Source organism: Meles meles, chromosome 2 (genome assembly GCF_922984935.1).
Source record: "Meles meles chromosome 2, mMelMel3.1 paternal haplotype, whole genome shotgun sequence".
NCBI classification, from domain to species: Eukaryota; Metazoa; Chordata; class Mammalia; order Carnivora; family Mustelidae; genus Meles; species Meles meles.
In genome coordinates this window covers 89,702,379-89,715,863 of record NC_060067.1, presented here as the reverse complement: position 1 = coordinate 89,715,863, position 13,485 = coordinate 89,702,379, and the positions used below count along the sequence as shown (strand labels likewise).

Here is a 13,485-nt window from a genome sequence, read left to right as displayed (position 1 = left end):
AGACTTTTCTTAGTCTGTCTTCAGTGATTCAGAATGTGTCTTAGTAAGTCTCTAGTCTATGGTTTTAGAAAATCTGTTGTTTACACTTCCTTTTTACCTCTTTTTTAAAGCAATTGCTAAGGATTTTCACAGGAAAAAAATGTTCTTTAGATGGTCAATATGTTAGTGCACTGGAAATCTTTAAAGTTTTGACTTTTATCAAATATGAATATATTCAAAAGTTTGAGTCACTTTCCTACAGTATTATCCATGTTAAATTGTATGGAAATAATATTCCTGATTTTTTTTTTTAAGATTTTATTTATTTATTTGACAGACAGAGATCACAAGTAGGCAGAGAGACAGGCAGAGAGAGAGGAGGAAGCAGGCTCCCTGCTGAGCAGAGAGCCCGATGTGGGGCTTGATCCCAGGACCCTGAGATCATGACCTGAGCCGAAGGCAGAGGCTTTAACCCAGTGAGCCACCAGGCGCCCCCCTGATTATTTTTAATATTTTATTTGACTATAAACCTTAAAGGTCGAATTTAAATAAAGGTAGTCTACTTGTACTTCAGAAATGGTTAGCACTCATTCCTAAGAGCCAAGTTCTTTTGAGTTCAGGCCCAGCTTTTGACACATTCATTTAACTTTGAGAAGGTCCAGTATTTCTACCTCTGATTTGGTTTGTAAAGTCTATCTAGTTTGTCCCTTAGAGATAGATTTACTTTAGGACCGTATATTTTTGTTGCATGTCATGCTTCTGTTAATCTTGCAATGATGTGCTTTTTTTTTTTTAATATTTTATTTTATTTATTTGTCAGAGAGAAGGAGAGAGAGAGAGAGCATACAGGCAGGCAGAGAGGCAGGCAGAGGTGGAGAGAGAAGCAGGCTCCCTGCCGAGCAAGGAGGCTATGCGGGACTCGATCCCAGGACCCTGGATCATGACCCAAGCTGAAGGCAGCGGCTTAACCCACTGAGCCACCCAGGTGTCCCATGATGTGCTCTTTTGACTTAATCTCAGTTTATTCTTTTTTCCCCACATTTAGTTATCATAAGCTTTCTTGTTAATGAGTTGCAGCAGAGCTGAAACAAAAGTTCTCATTGTTTATATTTTTAAAAATGCCTTTTTGTATATTTGCATATTTATATTAGAAATTCTATTCTAAATTTTTTTCAGTGTTTTAAGATGTTCTTGTGAACCAGTGAAACTATAGGGATATGAGTTGAAGAGGCCCTTTTGACCTAACCTCCCCCACTCCATGCTCTTTACCCCAGGATTCCAAGGACTTACGCAATTAGGAAACAACTGAATTTCTCAAAATTTCTTATCAGTTTGGAAACAACTAATGTTCTCAAAAATTCTCGATTTGCAGATGGAAAAACAGAAATTCCTATTATTAATAAATGTTAAAGCCAAAGTGAAAACCTAGGTCTGCTAACTTCCAGCGCTCCTTGTATTATAAAACAGACTTGTCAAATATGGTAGGTTCTTGGAAATTCTTATATATAAACGCTGATGGCAGCTTATGGGAGGAGTGAATATGATAATTTATAGAATCCAGAGGCAACTGCAAGTTTTAAGCCTAAGCCTAATGGGATTGCTCACTTTGGAATTTTCTTAGACATGTGGAATACCATCTTAAATTGTTTGTAGACTTTTTTTCGAAGAAAATAATTACTTCATTTTATCATGAAATATTTTATTTTCTTAAAGTGGATTGCTTTTCAGCAAAATACATAGATGAGGTCAAGAGTAACTGATCCAAGGGTGCCTGGATGGCTCAGTCGAGTCTGAGCCCCACATTGGGCTCCCTGCCCAGCGAGGAGTCTGCTTCTCCTTCTGCCTCTCTCTCTGTCTCTCATGAATAAATAAATAAAATCTTAAAAACAAAAAGAGTAACTGACCCAAATCCATCTTGAAAAAGGTAGCTTTTAATAAAAATCTTATACCTTATATTCACTTTACTGATCACTGATGATGGTAGGATTTTGTCAGGCAGAGGTGGAGTGTAATGTTAACATATTTCCATGTCTCAGCTTTCTTTGTAATTGCCCATGATGTGAAATAGAAATAAAATTTTTGGATATTTTATGTCTTAATATGTAAGACTAAATTATTTTGCCTTGCTTTTTGTGTGCCAGTGCTTGTGATAGAAAAGATTATACACCTCATTTTACAATGATGTTAAAAGTTGGTAGACTTTATTAGTTATCACATTTGCAATTCTAATTATTTGCACATAGTTTTCTATGTATTTTAACATTTAAATCTATGTGTTCATCAAGAAGAGTATAGCTTTGGCGAGGGTCAAAGAAATTTGTCTTCCATGTGCTTTTAAAAGAAATTCTCTGTTACAGAGGATGACATTCTTAAGATGCTCACAGTTACAACTTTTCCAAAGTAAAGACATGATGCCAAATAGTATTGCAGGAATAAGTGGTTTGACCTAAATACATCATTAGTCTGGCATGATTCAGAGATAGAATTTAGAATGCAGGACATGGAAGAATGAATAGGCTGCAAACTAAGCTTTTGGTGAAAAGTTGGACAATATTATGGAATATATATTAAAATAGTGATTTACATTTACTAATGAGACCTTACAGTCTAGATATAATTTCTCATTGATTAAGGTCAGATCCTGATTGTGTACTTTCACAGTAAACTAAGCAAGAAGTGGAGATGGTTGACATTTCTTGTGAGAAAATTTGGAAGCCTAATTGGAGCATGTGCCTGAATAGGTAATGACCACTAGCCATCCAAAGAGATAGGCTAAGGTCTGTCTGGGTAAGGCTAAGATTTTCATGAGAAAGCTTTGGAACTATTTTATTAGGGAAAAAAAAGGAGTGTTCAAGTGCTCAAATTCTGTGCCATTGAGCTTGGCTGGGAAAATTTAATCCAGGAGTAGATTTAGAGTCGTCAGTTGTTCAGTTTAATCCTTAAAAAAAAAAAAAAAAAGGAAAACATCTAATTTGTTTAACATAAAATTTGTTGTAAAATATTCCCTAGGTCATGAAATTAGTGATCTGCTGTAGATGATTGTTGGCTTTGGCCAATTAATGAGGATATCTATCAAAAACCCTTATTTTGGTTAGGATAGTTGATTTTAAGCCATTCTTTCGGAAAATAAGTAGCAGGACCAGTTACCTTTTAACATGTGATGATTCAGTGTTTAAATGAATACCAATCTAAGTAACTAGGCATACATCTTTCTTATCTAGAGAAGTTCTTACATTGCTAAGAAGTGAAGAGATGATGGTATAGTATAGCCCTTTCTGTTATTTAGTCATTTAGAAGTTTTAGCCTAATGTAATCTAGTACTTTAAATGTGTAGCATCTAAATCTTGTTTGTTAAATATAGGAAATAAAAATCCCTTAACAATTTAAAAGGTCAGTAGACTATTTTGTCTTTGTACTAAGTATTGATTCCAAGTGTTATAAGGCCTTGGCAGCAGTTTGCACTTTAGCTTTTTCTACTACAAATAGCATGTGTCCCAATTACATAATTAAATAAGTGCCTTTTTCCTAATTTCCCTTTGGAAAACAAGTTTCAATTAGCTGTTTGCTCAGGAGACTTAAGCAGCTCTACACATTCATTTACCTTCTTTTCCTCCATAAATTAACTGCTTATTAAGTAAAGAGCCTTTTATATTTATAATTTATATCTATCTAATTGTGTATTTATTAATAAATATTTTTGGGGAATCCATTATGTAAATATTAGATGACAAGAATATGAGAAAAAGATTTCTGCTTCGAGGACAGAGCAGTGTCAATGTAGAGATGAGATTTAAAAGAGTCAGCTGGGGTGTCTGGGTGGCTCAGTGGGTTAAGTGTCCAACCTCTTGATTTCAGCTCAGGTCTCCATCTCAGGGTCATGAGTTCAAGTCCTATGTTGGGCTCCCTGCTGGGCCTGGAGACCACTTTAAAAAAAAAGAGTCAACTGATTATACCTTTCTTAAATTATGTATAAGTTAAATTTTTTGCTTTGACTTTCAGTGTCTTCAGAATGAATGAAACTTAAAAACTGCTTTTAAAATTCCCAGGAGAAATAAATGTCATTGAGAGATCTAGTTTTACTAGAATTTAACAGTTTTAAATATGCACTTAAGGGGCGCCAGAGTGGCTCAGTGGGTTAAAGCCTCTGCCTTCGGCTCAGGTCATGATCTCAGGGTCCTGGGATCGAGCCCCGCATCAGGCTCTCTGCTCAGTGGAGAGCCTGCTTTCCCCCCATTCTCTCTGCCGGCCTCTCTGCCTATTTTTGATCTCTGTCTGTCAAATAAATAAATAAAATTTTAAAATATGCATTTAAGCTTTCAATATTGATCAATTTTTCATGAAATTACAAAGAAATAACTGGATTCTTTTTTTTTTTTTAAGATTTTATTTATTTATTTGACAGAGACAGTGAGAGAAGGAATACAAGCAGGGGGAGGGAGAGAGGGAAAGTCAGGCTTCCCGCTGAGCAGGGGAGCCTGATGCGGGGCTTGATGCCGGGATCCTGGTATCATGACCTGAGCTGAAGGCAGATGCTTAACGACTGAATCACCCAGGTGCCCCAAAATAACTGGACTCTTGATACATTTCTGTTCTCAGGGATTCATAACCTTTTTTTTTGAAACCATCATTGCATTTATTAATATAATTGATAAGTACTTTTATTTTGTTGTTAAGACCCAGTATTTAGAACCTTGGATTCTTGTCTGCTACTTTCTAATTGTGTAGTCTTAGTCTTCAACTGCCAGGGTTGCTGTGATGATTACATGAGATCAGGTGAATAGAGTGCCTAGAATAGTCCCTGGAACACAGAATATGTTCATTAGAGAAGAGCTGCTTTTATTATTATGAACATTGTATCATTATGAAATGAAAGATTATTTTAAAAAATAATTGTTTATTTTCATAAATTGAAAGTGAATGCATAATTTTAATGTCTAGTAAGAGCTTGACCTGCAAAAACAAGGAAACTAGTATTTATTTTGTATGACAATCATACAGGTAGGTAGAGATATTCTAATTTTATTTGTTTAAACTTTTTAAGATTTTATTTTCTTATTTGTCAGAGAGAGAGAGAGAGAGAGTGAGCACACAAGCAGGTGAAGTAGCATGCAGAAGGAGAAGCAGGCTCCTCAATGAGAAGAGAACCAGGACTAGGGCTTAACAGAAGGAGCCACCCAGGCATCCCATATTCTCATTTTATAGATGGGGAAAAATGAGGCTTACAGTGGTTGAGGTACTTGCCTTAGGTCACATTAGTAAAGACCTATAGTCTTTCTACTATTTATTTCCTACTTTTCTCCAGTTTCTGGGGAATCCAGTGCAGGAGTCCCCAACTTTTTTTTTTTTTTTTTTTTAAAGAAGCTGTGTGTACATGTATGAGTGTGTGTACATGCACATTCCTTTGAAGAGGAGATACATGTCTTTGGAAAAGGTGTTTTGTCTTTCAGGAATGTGCTCATCTGTCAGTGGAGGTATTTATTTATGAGGATACCTTTTCAGATCAACAGGCACATTGTGTGTGGTGTACCTCTGTATGGACTTACTGTGTGAGTGTGAGATTGTAAGTGTGCCAGTACTTTGCATCTTCGTGTGTATGTTAGGATAGGGTAGGGGCCTGGAAAGGGTATTGCTGTATAGAATATTTCTGGGGATCACAGAAAGCTGAGATTATTGACAGAAAAGATCCTGGACAATGGCCCTGAAGAGAATATAGCCAGGTAAGCCAGGTGTAGAGTTCTGATTTATTATTTAATCACATAGTTTGCTGGCTGGAATCGTAGTATAATGGAGGTGAAACAAATAGAACCAGGAGAACAAATAAAAAGTCCTTTGTGAATTCAGCTAAATCTTTCTCTTCTAAAATACAAAATCAGTAGATGCATTTAAAATGTTTGTGGATTTGTTGTTATTTTTCTAAAGTGATTTTTGGAAGGAAAAGAGTGATCTAGGCATTTTGTTTAATCTTATTTGTTTTGTTTTTGTTTTTCATTTTTTTAATTTAGATTCAGTTAATTAACATATGAAGTATTACTCTTTCAGTGATTCATCAGTCTTATGTAACACCCAGTGCTCATTACATCATGTGCCTTCCTTAATGTCCATGTTTAATCTTATTTTTAAAAACCCACTTATTTCTATTTGATGATTTAACATATTTATTGAGCACCTCCTATATACCAGGCATTGTTTTAAGAATTTAATAGTGAACACAACAGGAAAAATGTTTCTCTAATGGAGTTTACATTCTAGTAGGGGAAAGCAACAATAAGTAAATATTAATGCAAAAAAAGTTTGGGAAGATAGGATAGGTATTGTTGAGGGAATCTTGCAGTATTTTAGTATCAAGTATTTAGTGTTTGTCAGTGTTGTCAAAATATTTTCAGAGATTAATATCTTTATCTTTATGCCTTGGTCTCCTTATTAAGTTAATGTAGGCACATTCAAATCATATCAGTGATACGAAAGAAGAGAATCAGTTGTGCATGTCCAGTAAGTTAGTTATGAAATTGAGAGGAATCCTATTTCCATTTTTATACAGTCACTTTTTGTTTTTTCATCACTGTCTATCCAATTAGGGGTAATCAAGACTCTTAATATTTCCCATTGCTGCTTCTGCTGCTCATCCACTGGCTTTTATAACATGGTCGCTAATGATTGGGGCATTTCTGTTTAGGGATCATGGTAAACTATTCTGTAGATAAGTTTGAAAACAAATGACCTAAATGAGTTTGGAGGTAAATTTTGATTGAGTTGTTTATGACCTTGAAGAATTGCTTAATAATTAATTGCTGCTTGTGTAGATCAATGGGGAAATAGAAAAATATCCAACTTTGCAGTTATTATGCTTCTACATGTAGGGTTTTCAAAAATTCTAAGATCTGTTTGTGGATATTTTTGTTCTACTCTAGAGTATGATTTGTGGTAAGATGCTGTTATTCTTTCATATAAATGAGTACTTCTGTGTGCCAAGAATTGTAGGTACCATGGATACAACACTGGATAATACAAGTCCCTTCTCTTACAGAGCTTGCTTCATTCACGTTGGGAGGGATTCAGGTAATTAGTAAGTAAATATATCTAGTGTTGAGGAATGAGTGAGGAAAATATGGCATTGAAGAAAATAAAAGCAGATTCAGTAGAATAGAGAGTGCTGGTTTGTGGGGAGGGCGCTCTTTTACATAGGGAAGTCAAGGAAGGTTTTATTGTTTGGGGCTAGTTAAACAGAAACATGAAACAAGTAAGGAAATGAGTTGTAAATGTCTGGGGGAAGAACATTTCCTGGTTTTTCTGTTCCTGTCATTACCAAAGTGGAGACCAGTTTTTAAAGAGATTAGGAGAGAAGAGTATGGATCCTGTAGGATTTTTTAGGTAGATTAAAGGACCTTGATCTTAATCTGAGTAGGAGGGGAAGCCATCAAAAAGTTAGGGAACAGAAGAGTAACATGATTTCAGTTAGGTTTTTTAAAGATCTGTAAAGATGTGTAAGGCACCCACATAAGGGGAATAAGGGCAGAAGCATGGAAACTAGTTAGGAGGCTATTGTATTAAAACAGGTATAAGTTGATAGTGACTTGACCCAGAGTGGTGAGAAGTGGTTAGATTTTGGGTATAGGAAAAGGAAAGGAAATCTGACAGAATTTCCCAATACTATCTGGGACAGGAAAGAGAACAGTCAGTTTTTCTTGCTTGAGTAATTGAAAAGATTGACTTACTATTGATAAGATGGGGAATGCCGTGGATTAAGTTTTGTCATGTGAGAAAAGCACATGTTTGGTTGGAAATGTCAAGTGTGAGGTACCTGTTAACATATCACATTGGAAATATTTGAGTAATTTTCTGCATAGTTGACCCTGGCATTTTGGGAAGAGGTTGTGGATGATAACCGAAGAAAGGTTTAGACCTAATGGGTGATAGAGTTTGATGACTGACTTAAAAATGGATGATGATATTTATTACTATCAGGTCTTCGAATGCTCCAAATTTATTAAAAAACAGTGCTTCCTATTTTAATTTTAATAATTTGATCTATAACAAGAGAAAAGGGGAAAAACACTTGATTGTAATATTTAGGGGATTGTCTTAGTTTTTAGACCTGTGATAAATCTGAATAGGAGGGAACATAGGTCAAGAGCTATTTGAAAAATACCAGAAAAATTACAGCTCCTTTCTTTTATCTTTTCTTTTTTTACCTTAGGAAGTAGTGAGGGAAAAAACCTAGACTGGAGTAGAAATGAAAGTATTACTGTATAAAAAATGAATGTTGTTGATTCATTTTCCATGGGTTATTTTTGAGGTATGAGTGACTATTTTTTGTTTGTTCATTTAAACTAAAATGTATGTTTATTTAGGGTATTTGACATTTCTTACACTTTTTTATTTTCTAGTAACTCGAGAAGAAATTAGTTTTAGTATAATTTGGCTTATTACTCAAGATGTATACTTCATATTTAAACACAGCTTAAGCTACTATAACGAAAGTTAGTAATAGTTTTCCACAACCATTAAAAAAAATAAGCTCTTCTAACGGATCATATCTAATTTTAATTGTCCTTCAGTTGAATTTGATAGAGAGAAAAATGAATAAAAATTAAAGTAATCTCAAAAATAACCCTCACAAAAACCTATGTATAACATAAGAAAAGAACGCACTTAAAGAAAGCACTGCAGTATTTTTTTTCTGACCCTCTTTGGTTGACATGTGATAACTGACTTAAATTACTTCCTCAGTAGAAACAAGTGCCCCATCTATCATTTTGTTGTTGGATTTAATAATTGCTGTTGTTACTTATATTTAAGGTAATTATGTCTTTTATTTGAGAAGATTATTGTTTCTTTCAAGTCTGCAGTTTTTAAGATCTTGGTTTTACTATTGTGTACTTTTATTAAAAAATTTTTTCGGTAAGATTTCATTTATGTATTTGTCAGAGAGAGTGAGAGTGAGAGAGCACAAGCAGGGGGAGCAGCAGGCAAAGGGAGAAGCAGGCTTCCTGCTGAGCTTCTTAGCCTGTGCAGGACTCCCTCCCCAGAACCCTGCAATTATGACCTGAGCCTAAAACAGATACTTAACCAACTGAGCCACCCTGGTGTCCCTTAGTATTGTGTAGTTTAAAAAAAATAAGCTAGTATTTATGAAAAATCTTTGTTTCTGTGATATAAAAATTTAAATACTAATGTAATATTTAAATGCATCAGACTTTGAACATTTTGAGAGAAAGAGAGAGAGATATAAAATAAATTTATTAGGATAAAGTTTTACTTTTGATATAAATGGCACTTTGCTATTCTTAGCATAGAAATCCTTAAATTCTGTTGTTATACAGTCAAAATTTAGAAATCCAGATTGTTTTAGAATGCTAAATTGAAATATTATAGTAACATCAGCTTTTTTCTCTCTTTTGCCAGTGTTTTATATATTTTTAAAATATATTTGTAGGGATGAGTGGATGGCTCAGTCAGTTAAGCATCTGCCTTCAACTCAGGTTATGATCCCAGGGTCCTGGGATCAAGTCCTGCATCAGGCTTCTTGCTCAGCGGGAAATCTGCTTTTCCCTCTGCCTACTGCTCGCTCTGCTTACATGTTCTCTCTCTCTCTCTGACAAATAAATAAAATCTTATAAAAAAAAATAGGAACTTAAATGGATGCCTGGGTGGCTCAGTTGGTTAAGCATCCGCCTTCGCCTCCTGGGATTGAGTCCTGCATTGGGCTCCTTGCTCAGCGGGGAACCTGCTTCTCTCTCTGCCTCTGCCTGCTACTCTGCCCGCTTGTGCTCTCTCTCTGACAAATAAATAAATAAAATCTTTTAAAAAAATAGAAACTTAAAAAAATTAAAAGAATATATTTATATTTTGTATATTCATTTTATATATTACATAAATTAAAAATAGATTTGTAAGTTTTTGAAATTCTCTTTATCATAGAATTATTTTTAAAATAGAGTTACTATAGCTGTGAGAAAAGATTGACTAAAAACTTTGAGTGAGGTTTTTAAAAAGTTGATTAAAAACTTTTTTTTTTTTTTGTAATTGGTATCTTTAGATCCAAAGGCAGAAACCAGATTATACATCACAGTCAATGACTTTGAATTTCATGTCTATAATCGTTCGGATCTTTATGGACGTCTTCAAGAATTATTTGGTTTGGAGCCAACAATAATTCCACCTAAGAAAGAGGATGATAAAACACGGGAAAATGGAAGAACGAGAACTCAGTCCAAAATCGAAAGGTTCATAGTTACACTTGAATTTTATTAATCTCCAACATTTAGCATTTACTTTTATTAAATATCATCAATGCTACTCACCTAAACACAGCCTAATCTTTCTTTGTAGTTTGACTAAAACTTACACTCACGTAAATTGTATAATTACTTTAAAAATTAAATAATACAGAATTATATAATTTAAAAAGAAGCAGTCTTCTGCTTACTAGTCCTACTTTCTTCCATATTGATTTGTGTTTTATGTACATGCACTCAAAAGTGCATGTACATAAATATATACACATATATACATAGTTAAGATGCATATACAAATATATGATTTTGTTTTATTTGTTTCGGGGCTCTGCATTGTTTCTGTTACATTGACTTATGTGTCTTTTTTTTACCAGTACCACGCTATCTTGATTACTGTGGTTTTATAGTAAGTCTTGTAGTCAGGTAGTGTCAGTCCTCTAACTTTGTTGTTTTCCCCCAATGGTATGTTGGCTATATTGGGTCTTTTGCTTCTCTATATATACTTTAGAACAACTTACTGGGATTTCAGTTTGGATTATACTGAATTTGTAGATCAAATCAGGAAAAACTAACTTCTTGATCATGTTGAATCTTCCTATCAGTGAACATGGAATATCTCTCCGTTTATTTGATTGCTTGATATCTTTCATCGCAGTTTTATAATGTTCCTTATGTAGATAAATCTACATATATTAAATTTATATCTAAGATTTTCATTTTTGTGGTGCTGATATAAGTGCTATTGTGATTTTAATTTCAAATTTCACTTGTTCTTTGCTGGTGTATAGGAAAGTGATTAACTTTTATATATTATTAATCTTGAATCCTACAACCTTATTATAATCACTTATTGGTTCCAGGAGTTTTTTTGTCAGTTCTTTCAGATTGTCCACACAGATGACTGGATCATCTGCAAACAAAGAAAGTCTTTTTTCTTCCTTTCCCACCTTAATTCACTCCAGCCTCAGTAAACAACTTCTCTGTTACACATGATGTTTTTTCTCTATGGAAGACTCTTCATCTTTTTTTTTTTTTTTCATTTTATTTATTTTTTCAGTGTAACAGTATTCATTCTTTTTGCACAACACCCAGTGCTCCATGCAAAACGTGCCCTCCCCATTACCCACCACCTGTTCCCCCAACCTCCCACCCCTGACCCTTCAAAACCCTCAGGTTGCCCCAACCTCCCACCCCTGACCCTTCAAAACCCTCAGGTTGTTTTTCAGAGTACATAGTCTCTTATGGTTCGCCTCCCCTCCCCAATGTCCATAGCCCGCTCCCCCTCTCCCAATCCCACCTCCCCCCAGCAACCCCCAGTTTGTTTTGTGAGATTAAGAGTCATTTATGGTTTGTCTCCCTCCCAATCCCATCTTGTTTCATTTACTCTTCTCCTATCCCCCTACCCCCCCATGTTGCTTCTCCATGTCCTCATATCAGGGAGATCATATGATAGTTGTCTTTTGACTCTTAATCTTTTTTGCCTAACTCATTCATCCTTCAGGTCTCCCTGATCCTTCTATGTGTGCCCACAGAATTCTATTCTTTCTCCTAAGGTAACACTCCTTGCACTAAAATTGCCTATTATAACTGTTCTTACTCCCATTGTAGGGTACAGATTCCCTCAAAGCAGAACAGTTGTCATATTCTCAGGATCCCTAATACCTCAGCTCAGTGCCTTGGACATAATATCTATGAAACATTTATTTGGGAATAAATGTTCTCTTATCATCTACTTAAAAAACTATTAGGTAAACAAGGCTAGTTCTTAACATTCAAAAATCAATTAACACACTAAAAATGAAAAACCAAATGATCATATCAAAAGATGCAGAGTTAGTATTTGACAAAATCTAACATTCATGATTAAAATCTCACAGTAAACTAGGAATAAAGGAGAACTTCTTTGATTTGATAAAGAATTTCTACAGAAACCCTATAGTTAACAATATACTCAATGGTGAGAAACTAGAAGCTTTCTCACTAAGATCGAGTACAAAGTAAGGGTGTCCCCTTAACACCACTCCTTTTCAACTTTGTACTGGAAGTAGTAACTATTGTAAGACAAAAGGAAATAAAAGTTACACAGATGGAAAAGGAAGAAGGATGTTGTGACAGTTCTGGGAAGAGTGATCATCAGTTGGGTTGGTAACAAGGAGAAGGGAGAGAAGTATATGAATTCCATATATACTTAGGCAAACGAATCCATAAGACAGTGATAGATTAGGTGTGGAGAATGAGTAAGAAGGATGAGTCAGTAATGAATCCAGTTTCTAATTAGTGGTTATTCTCACGGAACTATAGAGAAAGAGCAGGTTAGAGGGGAGATAATGAGGTCCATTTCAATTTTATTTATTTATTTTTATTTTTTAATTAATTTATCTTTTCAGCGTAACAATATTCATTGTTTTTGCACAACACCCAGTGCTCCATGCAATACGTGCCCTCCCTATTACCCACCACTGGTTCCCCCAACCTCCCACCCCCACCCCTTCAAAACCCTCAGGTTGTTTTTCAGAGTCCATAGTCTGTTATGGTTCGCCTCCCCTTCCAATTTCCCTCAACTTCCTTCTCCTCTCCATCTCCCAATGTCCTCCATGTCATTTGTTATGCTCCACAAATAAGTGAAACCATATGATACTTGACGGGACTGGAAGTGATTATGCTGAGTGAAATAAGTCAAGCAGAGAGAGTCAAGTATCAAATTTAGTTTTAAGCATTGAGGTCTACCTGAGTGGAGATGGCTTGAGAAATACGATTTAGCAGTCACTGGGTTATTGAAGAACTATGGCTTCTCATCTGAAATCTTTAGTGATTTGCTGTGAAATTTTCATAGCTTAAATTTAGTATACTTTGTGTGTGGTCAATTTCTTTTTTCTTATTCTTGGCCTATCATTTTCATTGTATTGAGAGGGAATTTTATTCTGTCATAAAGTGATGGGGGATAAGGAAGGGAATGGATCAGCTGAGTTACCAAAAGTGCTTAAAACAGTAGAAAATATCATTGTGACTTGTACCTTGGTCATTTGTTATTTTAGTAATTTGGGTTTTCTTATAGAATGTCATATTGGGGCACCTGGGTGGCTTAGTCGTTAAGCATCTGCCTTTGGCTGGGGTCATGATCCCAGGGTCCTGGGATCGAGCCCTGCCTCAGGCTCCCTGGTCAGCAGGGAGCCTGCTTCTCCCTCTCCTACCCCCCCTGCTTGTGTGTGTTACCTCTCTCGCTGTGTCTCTCTATGTCAAATTAAGAAAAAAAAAAAAAAAAAGAATGTTG

The 13,485-nt window shown here is 35.2% G+C and overlaps 1 protein-coding gene across 10 annotated transcripts in view; it reads left to right on the top strand.

The window, feature by feature from the left end:
* KIAA1109 (KIAA1109 ortholog) overlaps positions 1 to 13,485 on the top strand; it is a 217,396-nt gene that overhangs the window by 25,840 nt on the left and 178,071 nt on the right. For all 10 annotated transcript variants that reach the window (XM_045987369.1, XM_045987360.1, XM_045987353.1 and 7 more), the window contains one exon: positions 10,016 to 10,202. In XM_045987369.1, the coding sequence (XP_045843325.1) occupies positions 10,016 to 10,202 (187 nt within the window). The remainder of the gene's footprint in view (positions 1 to 10,015; positions 10,203 to 13,485) is intronic.